This window comes from Arvicanthis niloticus, chromosome X, assembly GCF_011762505.2.
Source record: "Arvicanthis niloticus isolate mArvNil1 chromosome X, mArvNil1.pat.X, whole genome shotgun sequence".
NCBI classification, from domain to species: domain Eukaryota; kingdom Metazoa; phylum Chordata; class Mammalia; order Rodentia; family Muridae; genus Arvicanthis; species Arvicanthis niloticus.
Window position 1 is genome coordinate 129,667,382 of NC_047679.1, and position 22,763 is coordinate 129,690,144.

The following is a 22,763-nucleotide window of genomic DNA, read 5'->3' on the forward strand; positions in this document are numbered from 1 at the left end:
GGAATTGACATTGTAGGCACAATTGTCCCAAATTTGTTTACACAGGATCTTAACTCCTTTGGAAAACCTCCATCAGGTAGTCCTTGAAAACTTCATATGATACCTCATTTCCCTAGATTTCTGATGGAATCATCTCTTTACCTCTTCCCACAGTACTGAAGCCTAGTTAATGGGATCAGGCTATGAAACCACTAAACAACTGTCATTCATTTTTCCTTCTTATTCATTCCTAAACTACGTCTCCTGCTTCTGTCATAGACATTTAACCAAAAACCTACAATACTATTGTGCTAACAATAAAGTTCTTCTATATTCAAGGTAAAATTGTTATATTTGAAGATTTCAGTTGAAGTTTAATATAATTGTAACTATACAATGGTATTTCTGCAATACATTGTATTGTTGTACACTGCCCGGGAAATGTCATTAGAATTACAATGGAATCTTTTATACTATTCATTTTTAAGATCCAAAATGGTAGTACCATGTTTATGGGAGGAGATATGACAAAATAGCAGGAACCGTCCAAGATCTATCAAGAGTGTTTGAGCAGTAAGGAGAGTTATTGGTGATATCTCCAAGGAAGCTTGACGGTGGTTCCTCACAAAAAATGTATGACCTTCAAGAAATATTGAGTGTATTTCAGGAGTGGTGCCCATTCCAATCACGTGCCAATAGACTGATTTCCTGTGGCATCCAATCAGACCTGTAAAATGGGAATGAGACAGGTATGGAAAATAATTAGGGATCATAAAATTAAAAGTACTTGCTAGAATAGGCTGGATAAAATAACCCTATAAATTTTACTGCTACTTTAACTTATAAACAGTTACCACGGAAGTTAGGGTACTACCAAACCAACAACTCTTGTCAAAGCAACACATAACTAACATACTGCTAAATGACATGAATATGTTTCCTTAATTTACTCTTTAGTTTTGCTGTAGTATATATTCAGTTGCTAAGGCATTCCATGGCTGATGATACTTATTATTCACTAAAGCTCTAAATTATAGCTTGAAAATAATCTTTCACTTAGATCCCTTTTAAAGATATTACTCTACTATATTGTCAGTCTAATTCTTCTTCTTTTCTATATGAACAAAACAAACAAACAAACAAACAAATAAACAAACCAGAGGGCAGAATTCAGTGGATGTAGAACTCTCTGGAAGCTGTGAAAAGACCTACGGTTTTGAAGTCCCAAAACCCTGCGAATTGTTGGACAGTCGTGTACATACCTGGCAGAGACCTGTTTACATAGCCATTGACTGTGTGCATTTTAGGCCAGGCTTCAGCAGATGCAGAATCCATAGACTGTGTATAAGAGTTGTTTGTTTCTGAGTGCCAGCTCTTCCCTGGTAAGAAAAAGTCAGCTGAGCTCTGTTTCATGAGTTACATTCCCCTTTTCCTTCTTTCCTTTCATTATTTTTTTTTTGACACAGAATTTCTGTCAACAAAGTAGACACAAATTCAGAGTCTCTGAGAAAAAAATTACTTTTTTCCAAACCAATTAACTCTCCTTGTATTTGTTCATAGTGATAGAGGAATAATGGCAAATGATAACTAAGAGAAGGGAAAATACTAGTACTTTAAGCTACAAGAATTTCATTTTGCAAATTAGATGATAGATTTAAAAAGGGTTGTCAGTCCTTGTCTTGTCATAAGTTGCTTCATCCTATTTTTGTGGGAAACTTCAACAACCCATTCTCATCAATGGACAGGTCATTGAAACAGAAACTCAACAGAGATACGGTGAAACTAACAGAAGTTATGAACCAAATGGATTTAGCATTTGGTTACAGATACTGATACAGAACATTTCTCCTCAAAACAAGAGAATATACTTTCTTCTCAGTACCTCATGGAACCTTCTCCAAAATTGACTATATAATTGGATATAAAAGAAGCTTCAACAAACACAGGGAGATGGAAATAATCCTATGCATTCTATCATATTACCATGGACAAGTAAGGCTAAACTTCAAAAACAACAGAAAGCCCAAATACTCATGGAAACTAAACAACTTTCTGCTCAATGATAACTTGGTCAGGGAAGAAATGAAGAAAGAAATCAAATACTTTATAGAATTCAATGAAAATGAAGATATATCATACCCAAACTTATGGTATACAATGAAAGCAGTGTTAAGAGGAAAATTCATAGTACCAAGTGCCTTCATAAAGAAATTGGAGTGATCCCATACAAGCAACTTAACAGCACACCTGAAAGCTCTAGAATAGAAAGACGCAAACACACCCAAGAGGAGTAGATGACAGGATAGTCAAACTCAGGCTTGAAATCAAGCAGTTAGAAACAAAGAGACTGATATAAACAATCAACAAAACTAAGAGTGTGGTCTCTGAAAAAAATCAACAAGTTACATAAATCTGTAGCCAAAATAACTAAAGGGTACAGAGACAATATCCAAATTAACAAAATTAGAGACAAAAAGGGAGACATAACAACAGAAACTGAGGAAATTAAAAAACTTATCACAACCTACTACAAAAGCCTATACTCTACAAAACTGGAAAACCTAGATGAAATGGATGATTTTCTAGACAAATACTATGTACCAAAGCTAAATAAAGATCAGGTAAACTAAACAATCCCATAACCCCTAAGGAAACAGAAATAGTCATTAAAAACTTCCCAATTAAAAAAAGCCCAGGGCCAGATGGTTTTAGTGCAGAATTCTACCAGACTTTCAAAGAAGAGCTAACACCAATATTCCTCAACCTATTCCACAAAATAGCAACAGAAGGAACACTATCTAATTCATTCTATGAAGCCAGTTACTCTGATATCTTAGTCACACAAAGACCCAACAAAGAAAGGGAACTTCAGACCAATCTTAATTATGAATATCAATGCAAAAATACTCAATAAAATTCTTGTACACTGAATCCAAGAACACATGAAATCCATCATTCGCCATGATCAAGTATGCTTCATCCTAGGGATGCAGGGATGGTTCAATAAATGTAAATCCATCAACTTAATACTCTATATAAACAAACTCAAGGAAAAAAGCTACATGATCATCTCATTAGATGTTGAAAAAGCCTTTGACAAAATACAGCACCCGTTTATGTTAAAAGTCTTGCAATTCATGGTACATACCTAAACATAATAAAAACAATATACAACAAACCAACAGTTAACATCAAATTAAATGGAGAAAAACTAAAAGCATTCCCACTAAAATCTGGGACAAGACAGGTTGCCACTCTCTATCTATTCAATATAGTACTTGAAGTTCTAGATAGAGGTATTAGACAACACATGGAGAGCAAGGGGGATAACAAATTGGAAAGGAAGAAGTCAAAGTACAACTATTTGCAGCTAATATAATAGTATATAAGCAACCCCCAAAATTCTACCTGAGAATTCCTACATCTGATAAACAACTTTTGCAAAGTGGTAGGATATAAAATTTGTTGCGGACAGCTCTGCCCCACGCTTGGGGGCCAGAAATGTTGAGAACTGCACTACCCCCACTTTTAGGGGCCAAAATGTCTTGGACTGTTCTGTCAATGTTGGGACCCACATTGCCAAAAGCCTTGGGGACTAACTTGTTAGCCCACACTGCCCCAAGCTGCTCCGGTCCTCAGGTCCAGGTTCAGCAAGAGAGAGAGTAAAGATGGACTTGAGGAATGGAGACCAGACAGAGTGTGATTCAATCCCGTTTATTCTTCAGTCTCTCTTCTTCTCTCCTAGTCCCTAGTTCCTAGTCCCTCATTCCTAATTCCAAGTTCTTCTTCCAAATTCCTAGACTCAAGCACAAGTGTCTAATTCCTAGTTGCCTGTGTCCAGTCTCAAGTGCCTACTACTACTTCCAAGTTCTTCCTCCAAGTGCCAAGTGCCTACTACCTAATAATAATTTCTTCTAACTTCTGTAGTCCAAGTGTCTTCTTCCTCAATGCCTAATTCCTACTCCAAGTTGTACTGAACTCTTCTGTCTGCCTCTTGCCTTTTATATGTCTCACTTCTAAGCCATGCCCTTAAGTCACACCCTTAGGTCTTATCTCTAAATCTGATCTCTAAGTCATGTCCTTAAGTCTCGGCTCTAAATCACACCTTTAAGTCTCACACACCCAAGGGAAGACCCTGGGTATCTAAAACAAGATGTTATTCAGAGTGTGCTCAGTTGTTGTAGGCTATTGTAATCAAATCTCTTGTCAGTATATATGGCTCAAGATGGCTGCAAAGATGATAGCTGCCTTCTGTCGGCTCCCCACAAAAATTAACTCAAACAAATCAGTAGTTTTCCCTTTTTACAAATGATAATCAGGCTGAAAAAGAATTTAGGGAAACAACACTCTTCACAATAGCTACACATAGTATAAAATATCTTTGTATAACTCTTACCAAGCAAGTGAAAGACCTGTACAACAAGAACTTCAAATCCCTGATAAAAGAAATCAAAGAAGATCTCAGAAGAAAGAAAGATCTCCCATGCTCATGGATTGGCAGGATTAACATACTGAAAACAGCCATGTTACCAAAAGCAACCTACAGATTCAATGCAATCCCCATCAAAATTCCAACACAATTCTTCACAGACATGGAAAGAGCAATCTCAACTTCCTATGGAAAAACAAAAAACCCAGGATAGCCAAATCAATTCTCATCAATAAAATAACATCTGGGAAAATCACCATCCCTGACCTCAAGCTGTACTACAGAGCAATAATGATAAAAACTGCATGATATTGGTACAGAAACAGACAGGTCAATCAATGGAATAGAAACAAGTCCCAGAAGTAAAACCTACACACCTATATACAATTGATCTCTGACAAAGAAGCCAAAAACATACATTGGAAAAAAGAAAACATCTTTAATAAATGGTGCTGGTCTAACTGTGGGTCTGTAGGAGAATGAAAGTAGATTCATATTTATCACCCTACACAAAGCTCCAGTCCAAATGGATCAGTACCTCAAAAGATACACTAAATCTAATAGAAGAGAATGTGGGAAAGAACATTGAATGAATTGGGGCAGGAGACAACTTCCTATCTGAACAGAACACCAATGGCTTAGGTGCTAAAATCAACAATTGGTAAATGGGACCTTGTGCAACTAAAAAGCTCCTGTAAGGCAAAATATATCATCAACAGATAAATTCATGATGTCTTTGTTTTTAATATCTGAATAGTATTCCATTGTGTAGATGTACCATATTTTCTTTATCCATCCTTTGGTTGAGGGATATCTATCTAGGTTGTTTTCAGTTTCTGGCTATTACAAATAAAGCTGCTATGAACATAGATGAACAAGTGTCTTTGTGGGATGGTGGAACATCTTTTGGGTATATGCCCAGGAGTGGTATAGCTGAGTATTGAGTAGAACTATTTTCAGTTTTATGAAAAACTGCCAAATTGATTTCCAATGTGATTGTACAAGTTTGTACTCCCACCAGCAAAGAAAAAGTATTCCCCTTGTTCCACATCCTTGCCAGCATGTACTACCTCTTGAATTTTTGGTCTTACCAGTTCTGATTGGTGCAAGGTGGATTCTTAGGGTTGTTCTGATTTGCATTTCCTGGGTGACTAAGGACTTTGAACATTTCTTTAAGTGCTTCTCAGCTCTTTGAGATTCTTCTGTTGAGAAATTTCTGTTTAGCTTTGTGCCCCATTTTAAAAATTGGGTTATTTGGGTTGTGGTGTCTAACTTCTTGGGTTCTTTATAAATTTTGGATATTAGCTTAGGTTGCATTTTTGACTTAGAGTCATTCCTGTCCCCTACTTACTTTTCTCCTGAATAGTAATATAATTGTGGTCTTCCTATAATCAACATCACTTTTTCTGAATATAATCAGCCTATATTCTCCAATACTAGATAAACCTATTTGTTGCATATTTGATATCTTTTAGGAATTCAAATGTTTAATTTATTAAAACTCTCTGACCTTCATCGAATACAGCAAAAAGTAGTACAAATTGGTACAACATCTGTGTTCTTTCTTTGGACAGACTGCCTGAAAAAGAAGAGAAAGCATTTATTGTCAATTTAAAACATACTTGTAGAAAATTGCAACAAGAAGGAAATATTTCTTCATAAACCATTTGAGCATAAAAAAATGAAATACTTTGCCTAATGTTATCTTTGTTCTTTGGTATAAGGTCCTTTAAATTGGTATTTCTAAAACTATTGGGGATAAATGGTTACTTATGTAAATTTCCAATTTCTTCTAGAAATTTATCTTTTGTAAAATAAAAAAACCTGAGTTGCTGGAAAATGGAATTTAAAATAAAAAAATACAAGCAAAAATAAAACACACAAATGGATAGGTGGATAGATAGATAGATTTTTACAGGAGAAAATAACAAATATAGTAAATATTGTCAATGAAATGTGTATATGGATAATTAATTTAGGGATCTTCTATTGCCCTTGTAACTTTTTATTTTTATAATTGAAATGGAGTAAACATTATATGTGAAGAAAACAAACAACTAAACTCACATTTTGAAAATGTATTAATATAGTTTTAAAATCATGTTTATATGTTGTATGTGTGCACATTTCTATGTGAGAACAGATGAATTGCTGTGCCCAGATTTTCCTCCCATTCTCCTACCAGTATATTTCATAAAGCAAAAGTTATTTATTTATTTTAGCCCATTTATACATTCATATTTTCAACTTGTTGACAGTTTCATACATGTGTGTAATGAAGGTTAGTCATTTTTACCCACAATTCTCCCATTCTCATCCTCTGTCTGCTACTGAAACCTTTCTTCCCAAGAAGTCCCCCTCCTACTTTCATGTTTTCTTCTTTGTTGCAACTTTTCATGGCTTTTTGGAGTCAGATTTACACCTTTCTCCTATCTCCAATAATAAAAACTTTCTGCTGTATTTCATAAAAGTTTTAAAGTATTACATTTTACATTTTAAGGTTGTAACCTGGGTCCACATGGGGAAAAAGCTATCAGAGGTGAGCTGTGTCTTCTGGCCTACAGCCTGTCAACCTTCCTGAGGAGGCCTTCAGGATCCCAAGATCATACAGGCTAGATCCCTCCCCAACCAATCCCTGTCCTGCCAGGTCCATCTGGGGCACAACCAACATAGGCAAGCTGCTCACTGTTCCCTGACCTCCATATTCTTGCCCATGGCTTTGCTTGCCGTACTGCAGAGGCTTGTGGGGGCCCCAGAAATATTCTGATCCACTTGAGACACAGCCAGCAGAGGTGAGCAGCTTGCAATTCCCTGATATCCATTTTCAGACCCATGGCACTGTGCCTGCCTCCTTGAGGAGACCTGCTGACATAAGGAATATTCTTCTAATACCAGGAACAACCACATGGCTAAAAGACAGCATAAAAACACAATCAACAAGGGCCAGGGCAATATGGCAGCACCAGAGCCCAGCTATCCTTCTACAGCATGCCCTGAATATCCCAACACACCTGAATCGTAAGAAAATGACCATAAACCTGATCTTATGAAGATGCTAGAGGACTTTAAAGGGGGAAATTAATAAATCCCTTACAGAAATAAAGGAAAGTATAATAAAATGAATAGAGGCCATTAATGAATAAATATAATGAAATAGAGGAAAATACAATCAAACAGGTATAACATTTGAAATGTAAATAAATAAAAAAACCAATAATTTTTTAAAAAAAATACCAGAAATATTAAGCATATATTGGCAAAGCATTTTCCTAGTGAGTTTTACTACTGTCTCCCACTAAGAGAAGCACATTAATGTAGTCTTGGCTTCTATAGCAACAGAGACATAGAGATAGACAGTATTTTAGAAAATATCACGTCACATAAACAGTTGAGGATGAGTTTAGAACCTACATTTTTAGGGTGACCTAACCTTTTGGTCAAGCTAAAATTGGCTGATGCTGATGTCAGTACCAGCAGCAAAACAAAGCAAGGAAGTCTATCCACTAGCCAACACTGGAGCATTGAGTGAATCAAACATGCCAAAACCAAAACTATCACAGCCTTTGCCTGTCTCCTAGCTGATTTTATCTGTGATCCCCAGCCAGGTTAAAAATTTAGTACCAACAGAAGCTCTGCTGCATGTATGGAGCTTTGCACATGGCGGTTGATGCTGCTTTCATTAACAGAAGACAACATTATTTTAAAGAACTCAACTCAAAACTCCAATATCACTGTGATTCTTGGTGCATCCCATCACTGTATACAAAAATCTTGTGAGAAAAGAAAAGGTTACTCCTTTTATTCTTTGATTGTGTGCGTAATCAAGATTGCTTTATTTCTGAACATGAAAGGAAGTCATGGTCCACCTCTTATGTTCACAGAAGTTTAAATGGAAAGAAGCCATCTGCTGAGAAGTTTTCATTTTTCCTTGCAAAGAAACAACTAAAGATTATCCCCAGAGCACTGAGCAGATCCTGGGCGGCAGCTGTACACCTAATCTAAAAGAACCCAAAGGAAGTGGGCCTCCCAGGAGCTCTAACCTGGGCAGTATCTTAGGTAAGGAGACAGCAACACCCAGCCCAAACAGGGCATAACTGGGACACATTGGGACCCAGGAATTCACTCCTGGCCTGGAGCACTGGTTCCTTCCTGTCTGCACCTGAGCACTGAGCAGATCTTAGACCTCAGCTCTAACCTCAGTACTAACACCCATACTACATAGTTCTGATACAAACAAGATAATAGGAAAAATAGGCTCCAGTCAGAGACAGTGAGTGTAAGTAGCACTAAGGAGATCCAGATGGCAAAAGGCAAGTGCAAGAACATAAGCATCAGCAACACAGGGTACTTGGCATCATTAGAACCTACTGCCCCCACATTAGAAAGTCCTAAATTCACCATATCACCAAGAAAGCAAGATTCAGATTTAAAATCACTTCTAATGATGATGATAGAGGACTTTAAGAAGGACATAAAACTCTCGAAAAAATTGAGGAGAACATAGGTAAATAGGTAGAAGCCCTTAAAGAGGAAACACAAAAATCCCTTAAAGAATTACAAGAGAATACAACCAAACAGGTGAAGGAATTGAACAAAACCATTCAGGACATAACAATGGAAGTAGAAACAATAAAAACATCACAAAGGGAGACGACCCTGGAGATAGAAAAGCTAGGAAAGAGATCAGGAGTCATAGTTGCAAGCATCACCAACAGAATACAAGAGATAGAAGAGAGAATCTCAGGTACAGAAGATACCATAGAAAATATTGACACAACTGTCAAAGAAAACGCAAAATGCAGGAAGTTCTTAACACAAAATATTCAGGAAATCCAGGACACAATGACAAGACCAAACCTAAGGATAATAGGTATACACAAGATTGAAGATTCCCAACATGAAGGGCCAATAAATATCTTCAACAAAATTATAGAAGAAAACTTCCCTAAACTAAAGAACCAGATGCCCATAAACATACATGAAGCCTATAGAACGTCAAATAGACTAGAACAGAAAAGAAATATCTCCCGTCACATAATAATCAAAACCCCAAATGCACAAAACAAAGAAAGAATATTAAATGCAGTAAGGGAAAAAGGCCAAGTAACATATAAAGGCAGACCTATCAGAATTACACCAGACTTCTCACCAGATACTATAAAAGCTAGAAGATGCTGGACAGATGTCATACAGACGCTAAGAGAACACAAATGCCAGCCCAGGCTACTATACCCACCAAAACTTTCAATTACCACAGATGAAGAAACCAAGATATTCCATGACAAAACCAAATTTACACAATATAGCCACACAAAGATAATTCCATCTCTAATAACAAAAATAACAGGAAGCAACAATCACTGTTCCTTAATATCTCTTAACATCAATGGACTCAGTTCCCTAATTAAAAGACATAGGCTAATGGACTAGATATGTAAAAAGGACCCAGTGTTTTGTTGCATACAGGAAACCCACCTCAGTGAGAAAGACAGACACTATCTTAGAGTAAAAGGCTGGAGAAAAATTCTTCAAGTAAATGGTCCTAAGAAACAAGCTGGGGTAGCCACTCTAAAATCTCCAGCCTGAGAACACAAAGGGAGGGACTAATGGCTCCACCTGTATAGTTGAAGGTAGCCTTGCCTGGCATCAGTGGAAGTAGACAACCTTGATGCCTGAAAGTTTGGATTCCCTAGTGTTGGGGAATTCGAGAGCAGAGAGACAGGAATGGGAGGATGATGGGAGCACACCCTCATAGAAACAGGAAGAGGGCAGATGGAATAGGGATTTTGGGGGGTAATGGGAGAGGAGATAACATTGAAAGGGAAATAAATAAAATATCCAAGTAAATTGTAGCAATTGTAGTTGAGCAGTAGAGACTTTTTGTCAACAATTTATTATGGGGATTTTGTATAATCCCCAATGATAATGTATTGTGGAAGAGGCCCATGGAACTTTAAAAAGATTGTTGAGACATACTGTTGCTGAGACAAAAATGACACTGACCTGTGAGCTTGCTGAGTGCCCTGACAAAAGTGACTGGGGAGCTGTACTGGACACATGTTCCTGACCCACCTTTGCTTGACTATATCCCAGATGGGACAAGCTACCTTGCATCAGTTTTTAGACCTTGTGGGATACAGAATCAAAAACAGAAACTGTCTCTTGTATTCTTCTTAAAGGTGTCCAGCTATTAGAACTCAATTATGTACTGGTCTAGAAATCAGTAAAAGTCAACTTTTGGAAGACTGGATAAATAAAAGTCAACTTTTGGAAGAGGATAACAGGCTTGATTATTGCTGGTATAACAGGTTTAATCCCATTAATTGCTAGCACCAATGCTTCTGCAATAGCATTGACACAAGGAGTTAAGACAACTATTTTTGTTAACCATCTAACAAAAAATGTTTCTAATGTATTGAGTATACAAAAGAATTTGTATAGGTATCTGGGACAATGAATGATGGTCTATAACCCATTCAAATTATCTGAAGGAGGTTCAGGGTTCAACAGTTAGGAGCCATCCCTAGTGTCATGACAATTATTATTGGAGTAGTGTTACTTTTGAAATTCACAATTGTCATTATAGTTAGAAAAACGTTTAAAGACACCTGTAGGATATTTGACATAATCCTAACACCTCTCTGGGTGTGTTAATTTTGCATAATGAGATTATGAATTTAAAGAATGCTGCTCTGTTGACCTTTGATGCTGCAGATAATCCCAATAAAATTATCCATGGCCTGAGCTCAGTATTTCCATTTTGGACAAACCTCAGGAATGGCATATATAGCTTGATCAGGCTAGCCCTTCTTGTCCTGGGAATACTTTTATTCCTGCCCATCGTGTTAAAGCTTATCTTTAACAACATCAACATGTTGGCAGCCAAAGTACATGGCATGAACCTGAAAATGGACCCCCAGACAGAGTTATTAAATTAACAGGCTGGCAAGCCAAGGACGGGTAAGATTCTGCAGAAAGCCTTACCAACCTATGACAGAAATGCATTGCCTTTGATAATGCATATTCCATGATGGGTAAGGAATGCATTCTTGACAGAACAACCTAAGACAGGCCCCATTTTGTTAATGAAATAAAAAGGGGAAGAGGTGGAGAGCCTTTGGGGCTGCTTGGCAAGAAGCTGACATGGGCAAAGGACAAGGGAAGGAGCTGCTTGACAGGAATATGACATTGGCCAAGGACAAGGAAGTAGGCTTCAAGCAGGCATCTGACATTAGAGTAGAACAAAGAAGTAATTTCAGGTAGGAGTCTAAATTGTAGGCTACAGAAAAGAAGTAATCTCAGGTAGGAATCTGAATATTAGGCTAGAAGAAAGAAGTAATATCAGACAGGAATCTAAATTTTAGACTAGAACAAGGAAGTAGGCTTCAGACATAAAAATGACCTTGGGCTAGGATAGGGAAGTAGGCTCAGATACTTTGGTCATCCTGATACCCTTTAGCAACAGTGATCACGAGAGTGTTCATGTAACTGGGTTTAATGCCTTGTTTCCTCTTTGATTATTTGTGTTTATTGTATTGCTTGATCCTCAACTATTTGCATCTATTGTATTGCTAGACCCTCAACCTAGAATTGACTTTAATCCATGTATGTAATCAAAATGGTATAAAAGCATAAAGGAAGCCAGGCGGTGGTGGTGCACGCCTTTAATCCTAGTACTTGGGAGGCAGAGGCAGGCGGATTTCTGAGTTCGAGGCCAGCCAGGTCTACAGAGTGAGTTCCAGGATAGCCAGGACTACACAGAGAAACCCTATCTTGAAACCTGCCCCCCCCCCAAAAAAAAAAGCATAAAGGAAGAGGGGTATAGGATAGGGGGTTCTAGGGAGGTGAAATGGGGAAAGAGGATGACATCTGTATTGTAAATAAAGAAAATATCCAATAAAAAATAAGCATACAAAAAGATTATCCCCAAATTACAAGTCCAATACCAGAAAGAAAAAATATCCAGGTACCTCCTAGAGAATCCCAAACACTGTGATGCTCTTTTACTATTTTATAAGTTTTAGCCAATTAATGTGTATTTGCTAATGGCATTCTCATGTCAAGTATACATTTTTGTTTGTTTCCAATTTTCAAACGATGTTCTCTTTTTCCAATATGTAATAATTGCATATTCTTATTAAAGATACATTCACAAAAAACCCCACAAACATTCAAATAGGTGAAGGACATGAATAAAACTGTTCAAAACCTAAAAATGGAAATAGAAGCAATAAAGAAACGACAATCTGAGGTAATCCTGGAGATGAAAAACCTAGGAAAGAGAATGAGAACTATAGACAGAAGCCATACCAACAGGATACAAGAGGTAGAAAAGAGAATCTCAGGCATAGAAGATATATTAGAAAAAATTAATATTATCAGTCAAAGAAAATGCTAAAGCTAAATGTTGCTAATACAAAAGATCCAGGAAAGTTGTGACACTATGAAAAGACCAAAACTAAGAATAATAGGAATATAACAGGAAGAAGATTGCCAGCTACAAGGTCCAGAAAATACTGTCAACAAAATCATAGAAGAAAATTTCCACAACCTAAAGAAAGATATGCATATATATATATATATATCTTACAGAACACCAAATAGATTGGACCAGAAAGAAAATCCTCCCACCACATCACAATCAAAACACTAAATGTATAGAACAAAGAAAGAATATTAAAAGCTACAAGGGAAAAGGGCCAAGTAACATATAAAGGTAGACCTATCAGAATTACACCTGACTTCTCAACAGAGACTCTAAAACCCAGAAGGGCCTGAGCAGATGTCTTGTAGACTATAAGAGATCACAGATATCAGTCCAGGCTATTATATCTGCAAAACATTCAGTCACCATAGATGGAAAAAACCACATATCCTATGACAAAACCAAATTTAAACAATGTCTATCCAAAAATCTAGCCTTACAGAAGATACTAGAAGGAAAACTCCAACCCAATGATGTCCTGTCCAGCAGGGCATCAAACAGGGGTCCGGGGAGATCAACTGAAAAAGAAAGTGAAAGAAAAACAGGCTAATGAAAAGAATGGTGACCTGTCTATAAGCTGATCAGATCGCCATTTTTACTTTTTCACACAGTGGTTATATGCACAAAAAAGGCAGGATGTGGGGGAAGAGGATGACACAGGAGCATAAGTGTTTAGAGGGAAGGCAGATATCTTCCAGAACAGAGTATCAGCTGGGTGAAGCTTTAGGGGACAGGTCACTCCGACTCAACCTATGATTCACTTGTCCCTATCTAAGTTAGGGATAATAATAATCCATTGAGGGTACTTATCTACAAGGTCTATGACTAGAGCCTGGCAACTGTCCACCAAAGCTGCTTGTTTACAATAGCTTCTAGCTATCTGTTTCAATGTTTTTACACAGAGACCAAGACTTTGTGCTAGCAGGCATGCATGTTAGGCCTACCGCTGTCTTCAGGCCTATGGCTGATTCCAGGCCTTTAGTGTATAGACAGAGATGCCCCTGATACAAGGTGGCTGACTACACCCAAGAAAATACAGAAAATAAATAACACCAGCCAGCAAACCAAAAGAAGGAAATTCTCATTCTCTCTCTCATTCTCTCTCTCTCTCTCTCTCTCTCTCTCTCTCCACAAACATCAAAATAACAGGAAATTAACAATAGCTAGTCATTAACATTTCTCAACATTAATGGACTCAATTCTCCAATAAAAAGACACAGGCTAACAAAATGGATATGAAAACGGGATCCTTCATTTTGCTTCATACAAGAAACACAACTCAGCAACAAAGACAGACATTACCTCAGTAAAGGGCTGGGAAAAGTACAGAATTCTACCAGACTTTCAACGAAGAGCTAATATCAATACTCCTCAAACTGTTCCACAGAATAGAAACAAAGGGAACATTGCCAAACTTATTCTATGAAGCCATAGTCATTCTGATACCTGAACCACAGAAAGACTCAGGAAAGAAAGGGAACTTCAGACAAATTTCTCTTATAAATATTGATGCAAAAATGCTCAATAAAATACTCACAAACCAAATCCTGGAATACATCAAAAACATCATTCATTATGCTCATGGATATATAGGATTAACACAGTGAAAATGGCCATCTCACAAAAAAACTCAATATATTCAATGTAATCCCCATAAAATTCTTTTATTTTATTGGATATTTTATTTATTTGCATTTCAGATGTTATCCCCTTCCCCATTCCCTCCCCCAGAAACCCCTTATCCCATCTCCCTCCTCCTGCTTCTGTGAGGGTGTGCCCTCACTTACCCACCCACCCACTCCCACCTCCCCACCTTCCAATTCCCCCACACTGAGGCATCCAGCCATTATAAGACCAAGAATCTCCTCTCCCACCTATGCCTAACAAGGCCATTCTCCCCTACATATACAGCTGGAGCCATGGGTCCCTCCCTATGTGCTCTCAGGCTGGTGGTTTAGACCCTGGGAGCTCTGGTTGGTTGATACTGTTGCTCTCGCCATGGAACCACAAACCTCTTCAGCTCCTTCAATCTTCTCTTTCACTTCTCCATTGGGAACCCCATGATCAGTTCAATGGTTAGCTGCAAGCATCTACCTCTGTATATGTCAGGTTCTGGCAGAGCCTCTAAGGAGACAGCTATATCAGGCTCCTGTCATTATGAACTTCCTGGCATCTACAACAGTGTCTGCCTTTGGTGATTGCACATGGGATGGATACCCTGGTGGGGCAGTCTCTGGATGGCCCCTCCTTCAGTTTCTGTTCTACACTTTGTTTCCATATTTGCTACTGAGTATTATGTTACTCCTTCTAAGAAGGATCGAAGCACCCACACTTTGGTCTTCCTTCATGAGCTTCATGTGGTCTGTAAGTTGTATCTTGGTATTGTGAGCTCTTGGGCTAATATCCAATTATTTGTGAGTAAATACCATGTGTGTTCTTTTGTGATTGGGTTACCTCACTCAGGACGCTATTTTCTAGTTCCATCCATTTACCTAAGAATTTCTCAAATTCATTATTTTTAATAGCTGAGTAATACTCCATTGTGTAAATGTACCACATTTTTTGTATCCATTCCTCTGTTGAAGGACATCTGAGTTCTTTCCAGCTTCTGGCTATTATAAATAAGGCTGCTATGAACATAGTGGAGCATATGTCCTTGTTATATGTTGGAGCATCTTCTGGGTATATGCCCAGGAGTGTTATAGCTGGGTTCTTAACCCTGTAAAAATTCTAACACAGTGTTTTATAGACCTTGAAAGAGCAATCTCAAAGCATCACCATTTGCAGATGAAATGATAGTATACATAAATGACCCCAAAAATTCTACTACAGATCTCCTATTGCTGATAAACACCTTCAGCAAAGAGGCCAAATACAAAATTAACTAAAAAAAAAAAAAAAAAAAAAAAACAGTAGCCCTCTTTTAAAAAAAGAAAAAATGGACTGAGAAAGAAATTAGGCAGACAATACCCTTCACAATAGCCACAAATAATATCAAATATCTTGCTGTAACACTGATCAAGCAAGTCAAAGACCTGTGTGACAAAAACACCAAGTCTCTGAAGACATAAATCAAGGAAGATATCAGAAGATAAAAAGATCTCCCATGCTCATTGATGGGTATGATTAATACACTAAAATGGTCACTCTACTCTAAGCAATCTACAGATTCAATGCAATTCCTGTCAAAATTGCAATACATTTCTTTAGAGACCTTGAAAGAGCCATGCTAACTTCATATCAAAAAAACAAAAACCCCAGGATAGCTAATTTTTTAATTGTATGATCCCATGCAATAAAAGAATCTTCCATATTCTCTTATTAACTACTTGGAGCTATCACCATTCCTGATGGAGTAATGGTAATTAAAACCACATGGTATTGGCATAAAACAAACAGGTTGATCAATGGAAAAGAATTGAAGTTCCAAAAATAACCTCATGTACCCATGGACAGTTGATTTTTGACAAAGAAGCCAAAACCATACACCGGAAACAGAAATCATCTTCAAGAAATGGTGCCAGTCTAACTGTAGGTCTGCATGTAGAAGAAAGCAAATAGACTCATATCTATCACCCTACACACAACTCCAATCCAAGTGGATCAAACATGTCAAAATAAAAACAGATACACTAAATCTAATAGAAAAGTAAGTGGTGAACTGGCTTGAATACACTGGCATAGAAGACAGTTTCATAAACAACACAAATAGCTCAGGCACTAAGGTCAACAATTAATAAATTAGACCACATAAAACTGAAAAACGTCTGTAAAAAGATAAATACACCATCCATAGGCAAAAATGGCAATCTCCAGATTACAAAAAGATCCTCACCAAACCCACATCCATCAGAGAACTATTATCTAATTGCATAAAGAACTCAGGAGATTATACAGAAAAAAAATCCAAATAATCCAATTTTTAAAATGGACTACAGAATTAAGCAAAATTCTCAATAGAGGAATCTCTAATGTCTGAGATTCTTAAGAGGGGAATATGATCAGGTATTGGTGAGCAGGGGTTGGGGGCGGGGACAGGACTGAAGCCCTGAGGGCCAGCAAAAAGAATGGAAGCAGGCAACCTTGGGAGGTAGGAGGTGGGGGGACAGTCTAGAATTTACAAGAGCCCTGGGAGGTGAGAGACTCTCAGGACTCAAAAAGAGGGACCTTAGATGAAGTGTCCTATAGTGGGAAGAGGGAACTTGAAGAGTTCACCTCCAGTAGAAAGACAGAACATCAAGTGAGGGATGGAGTTGCCATCCCATAGTCAAAAACTCTGACCCAGAATTTTTCCTGTCTGAAAGAACTGCAGGGGCAAAAATGGAGAAGAGCCTGAGGAAAAGGAGGTCCAGTGAAAGGTCTAAATTGGGATCCAGCTCAGGGGGAGGCCCCAAGGCCTGACACCATTACTGATGCTATGGTGTGCTTACAAATAGGGGCCCACCATGACTGCCCTCCAAAAGGCCCAACAAGCAGCTGAAAGAGTCAGATGCAGATATTTACACCCAACCAATGGACAGAAGCTGGTGACCCCTGTGGTTTAATTAGGGAAAATCGGGAAGAAATTGAAGAGGAGGATGACCCTATAGGAAGGCCAGCAGTCTCAACTAACCTGGACTCTCAGAATCTCTCAGATACTGAGCCACCAACCAAGCAGCATACATCAGCTAATATGAGGCCCCAACACATACAGTAGAGGAATGCTGGGTCTAGAATCAGTCAGTAAAGATACACCTAACCCTTGAGAGACTTGGGGCCTCAGGGAGTGGGGAGGTCTGGTGGGATGGGGGTGGGGACATCCTCTTGGAGACAGGGGTGGGATAAGGTGTGGGATGTGGAACAGTCGGGAGGTAGACTGGGAGGGGAATAAAGTCTGTAATGCAAAAAAGATTAAAGGATAAATTTAATAAAAAAGAAAAAAAAAAGAAATGTTCAATGTCCTTAGGTATCAGTGAATGGCTAAGATCAAAAACCTCAAGTGACAGCACATAATGTTGAGGTTGTTGAGCAAGGGGAACAGTCCCCTATTGCTGGTGGGTGCAAACTTATATCACAACTTTGGAAATCAATTTGGTGGTTCCTCGGGAAATTGGGTATCTTTTACCTCAAGAGCAGCTATACCACTCCCGGGCATATACCCCAAAGATGTTCCACCATCCCACAAGGACATTTGCTCAACTATGTTCATAGCTGCTTTAGTCATAATAGTCAGGAACTGGAAACAACCTAGATGTCCCTCAACTGAAGAATGGATAGAGAAATGTGGTTCATTTACACAATGGAATACTATTCAGCTATTAAAAATAATGTAATCATGGCAAATGTAATTTGGCAAATGGATGAAACTAGAAAATATCCTGAGTAAGGTAACCCAGACCCAGAAAGACAGGCTTGTATGTACTCACTTATAAGTGGATGTTTGTCACAAAGTACAGGATAACCATGCTATAATGCAGAGACCCAAAGAAGCTAAGTAATGGGAAGAGCCAAAGCAAAGATGATTGAATCTCACTCAGAAAGGGATATAAAATAGACATTGGAAGTGGAAGGAGAAAAGGAACTGGGCAGGAGAGCAGGTGGGAAGGAGACCTGGGGTGGGAATCAGATGTAGGGAGAAGGATGGGGGAGTCAGGTGAGGGCTAGAAAAAAGAACAGAAATAGGGAAGCATCTGTAGGATGAGCTGGAAACATGGGACAGGGGATGCTTCCAGGAGTCTATGGCAGAGACCCTAGCTGAGACTCCTAGATATGGGGATATGGAGACTGAAGTAGCCACTTCCTATAGCCAGATAAGACTTCCAGTAGAGTGATAAGGACACCAACCCACCCACAAACCTTCAACTCAAAATTTGTTCTGCCTACAAGATATGTAGGGATAAAATTGGAAACTATTCTCAACAATATAAGAACTTCTGGGGGCATCACCATCCCTGACCTCAAGCTGTACTACAGAGCAGTAGTGATAAAAACTGCATGGTATTGGTACAGAGACAGACAGGAAGATCAATGGAATAGAATTGAAGATCCAGAAATGAACCAACACACCCATGGTCACTTGATCTTTGACAAAGGAGCTAAAACCATCCAGTGGAAAAAGGACAGCATTTTCAACAAATGGTGCTGGTTCAACTGGAGGTCAGCATGTAGAAGAATGCAAATTGATCCATACTCATCTCCTTGTACAAAGCTCACGTTCAAGTGGATAAAGGACCTTCACTTAAAACCAGATACACTGAAACTAATAGAAGAGAAAGTGAGGAAGAGCCTCGAATACCTAGGCACAGGGGAAAAGTTCCTGAACAGAACACCAATGACTTATGCTCTAAGATCAAGAATTGACAAATGGGACCTCATAAAATTGCAAAGCTTCTGTAAGGCAAAGGACACTGTCAATAAGACAAAACGGTAACCAACAAATTGGGAAAAGATCTTTACCAATCCTACATCGGATAGAGGGCTAATATCCAATATATACAAAGAACTCAAGAAATTATATGCCAGACAACCAAATAACCCTATTACAAAATGGGGTACAGAGCTAAACAAAGAATTTTCAACTGAGGAAACTCGAATGGCTGAGAAGCACCTTAAGAAATGCTCAACATCCTTAGTCATCAGGGAAATGCAAATCAAAACAACCCTGAGATAACCAGTCAGAATGGCTAAGATCAAAAACTCAAGTGATAGCAGATGTTAGTGAGGTTGTGGAGAAATAGGAACACTCCTCCATTGTTCCAAGTCTTAATGTGAAAACATTTAGTTTTTCATCACTGTGAGATTAACTGTAAAGTGTTGCTGCTTTCTTAGAATTTCATTTATTTATGAGACAAGGCTCATGTATCTCAGGCTGGCCTTGAATTTGCTGTGTCATAAGGATGCAACCTATTCCTGACCTGCCTGCCTCTATCTCCTGAATATTGGACTTACAGGCATGCATGAGCACTCCTGGTTTAACCTGGAGGGTTTTTTTTGTTTGTTTGTTTTTTAGTTGTTGTTGTTAAAAGATATTGAATTGAGAAGCTCCTTTCTTTAATGGACTGTCCTTCCTTTCTCTCCCTCTCCCTTTTTTCTTTTTAACCATGACCAATTGTCTGTTCTAGTTAGCTTCTGTGATTAGCTCTGATGTGACCGCTCATATATTGGTTTTATTTGAATATGTTTTTCTGTTCTTTTGTGATTTTCTTAGTTAGGCTTACTATTGCTGTGTTGAAAACACCATGAGGAAAATCCAAGTTAGAGGAGAAGGGTTTATTCAATTTACACTTCCAGATCATAGTCCATCATTGGAGGAAGTCAGGACAGGAACTCAAACAGGGCTGAAACCTAGAGGCAGGAGATGATTAAAAGGCCATAGAGGAACTGGCTTCCCATGGCTTTCTCAGTCTGCTTTCTTACAAAAACCATGACTACTAGCCCAGGGGAATGGTACCTCCCACATCAATCTCTAATTAAGAAATGCTTTACAGCTGGATCTCCTGAAATGATGACTCTAGCTTATGTCAAACTGATACACAAAACCAGCCAGTATAGTACTTATATCTATAAGTTATTTGATTATATGGTAATTCTGCTTATAAAAATTTGAGGAACTGCCGGGCAATGGTGGCTCATGCCTTTAATCCCAGCACTTGGGAGGTAGAGGCAGGCGGATTTCTGAGTTTGAGGCCAGCCTGGTCTACAGAGTGAGTTCCAGGACTACACAGAGAAACCCTGTCTCGAAAAAACAAAAAACAAAACAAAAAAAAATTGAGGAACCACCAAATTATTTTGTAAAGCAATATTAGATTAGAGTTAAAGTTTCTCACATCCTCAATATTTACTACTTTATTATCTATCTATCTATCTATCTATCTATCTATCTATCTATCTATCTATCTCGAACAGCAAACACCTTTATTACCTGAGCTATGAAAGATGGCTTATTTGCCTTTCTGGGCTTTGATCTTTTGCAGATAGAACTCCAGCTCCTTGCCTTCGAGCACACAGCCATCTGCTCTGCCACACTGGCCTGGTCTTGAGGCAATAGAGGCGAGAAGCTCTGCCCTGCTGGAACTGCTCCTCCAGAAGACTGCTGATTTTGGCATTCTTTTTACTTTCATCGTATTTCTTTTGAATTTTCTTTGATCGTTTTTTGTTTAAAATTTCCTTCTCCTCAGGAGTCAGCTTGGCCCCCTTCTTATGGCCCAGGGGCAGTGCATGGTCAGACTCGTACCACTGCTAGTAAGGTGTGCTGTCAATAAGCACAATGCAGTTCTTCACCAGGGTCTTGGTGGAGACAAGTTCATTATTGGATGCATTGTAGACAACATCAATGATCCTTGTTTTTCGAGTACAACACTCAGAGCCCCAGGAAAAGTTCCCCACATCCAATCTCAGAGCATGATACTTCTTATTGCCTCCTCAAACTCGGACTGTGTGTATGCAGCGAGGGCCAATCTTAGTGTTGGCAGCAGGCTGTCCCAGCTCATACTTCCGCTTCTTGTGGTAGGGTTTTCTCTTCTCCCTGGTCTAGCGGCACTTATGCCAGTTGTCCTGAGAGATGCCCATAGCTCGGCACTGGCTGGAAAGAGCTACTTTTTTATTTTACTTTTTAATTATGTGAACTTGTGTGCTTGTGCATGTGTAATGAAGGCACCCATGGAATCCAGAAGATGGTACTGGATCCTTCCACAAGGATTTGTGAGCTGCTTGACATATGGGTTAAGAACCAACTCAGGTCCTTTGCAAAAACTCTAGCCTTTATTTGTTCTCATTTTAAAAACAATACAGTCATCATATTAGTAGATGTGAAGTGGTATGTCATTTTGATTTTGATTTGCTTTTTCATAATAACAAATGGTATGGGCATCTTTTGTGTGCTTTTTGGCCATTTCTGTATTTTCTGATTGCTGTTTTGTTGCTGTGGGGGTCGTAGGGTTAGAAACTACAGCCTTACACATGCCAGGTGAGGGTTCTACCACTGAGCTAAATCTCCAGGGACCTTTTGCATATTTTCTTTAAATACATATCTTTGCAGATCTTTTACACATTTTAAAATTAGATTATTTTTATTGACTTTAAATTTCCTTGCATAATTCAGTTATAACTCACTTGTCAAATATGATTTGTAAATATTTTCTCCCACTCTAAGCATTGTATTTATTTTCTTGATATACTTTAAAGCCCAAAAGCTTGGATTATTTAAGAGATGACTGCCAAACCTATAGTTATAAAATTTTAACCCAGTGTTTTCTTTTAATGTTGTGTATTATATTTAGATCTTTGATTCATTTTGAATTAAATTTTGTGTGTAACATGAAGAAAAGCCCAATTTCATTACTAGTTTTGCATAGGTATAGTCAAGTCTTCCAATACTGTGAAAAAGCTAGTGTTTACCAAATCAACTGACCATAAATTTATGGGTTTATTTTTGCACTCTCAAACCTATTGCATAGATCTTTGTATGTATACTTACAGCAGTACTACTCTTTCTTGATTATGTGTTCATAGTATTCCAATTTTCTTTATATTCATGCTTGCTTTGTGTATCTTTTTCCCATCCTTATCCTTGTAATGTATGTTGCTTTGGAAATGTATTTTTTGTTGATAAAATATAAAATGAGTTCATGCTTTTCATATATAATATGATAGTTTTTGGTTTTAGTATATTCAGATAATTACTTATATTTAGATATAAACTTATCTAAAGTTTATTTAGATATAAACTTATTTTATACTTTTTCTTGCATTTTTGTTCCTTTCTCCTTTTATGCCTTATTATTTTAATGCCTTAATTTCTCTATTTTAATTTTATTATATATCTTCATATAATATTTTATTGGTTCTTCTAGGCATTAAAACTGCATACTTAAGTTTTCACTGTCTTTTACA

General features: G+C 38.0%; 1 protein-coding gene and 1 pseudogene across 11 annotated transcripts in view; both read right to left on the bottom strand.

Annotated features, from left to right (window-relative positions):
- Positions 1-22,763, bottom strand: part of F8 (coagulation factor VIII) — a 181,843-nt gene that overhangs the window by 107,724 nt on the left and 51,356 nt on the right. For 10 of the 11 annotated variants that reach the window (XR_013105888.1, XM_076918475.1, XM_076918473.1 and 7 more), the window contains 3 exons: positions 5,919-5,987; positions 1,242-1,358; positions 485-706 (listed from right to left, as the gene is read on the bottom strand). Coding sequence is in view for 10 of the 11 variants with exons in the window: in XM_076918475.1 (XP_076774590.1) it covers positions 485-706; positions 1,242-1,358; positions 5,919-5,987 (408 nt within the window). In the remaining variant the exon portion in view is untranslated. Of the gene's footprint in view, positions 1-484; positions 707-1,241; positions 1,359-5,918; positions 5,988-20,793; positions 20,930-22,763 lie in introns of those variants that run through there. The other variant, XM_076918479.1, reaches the window with a different exon arrangement.
- LOC117695235 (small ribosomal subunit protein eS8 pseudogene) lies at positions 20,813-21,440 on the bottom strand (annotated as a pseudogene).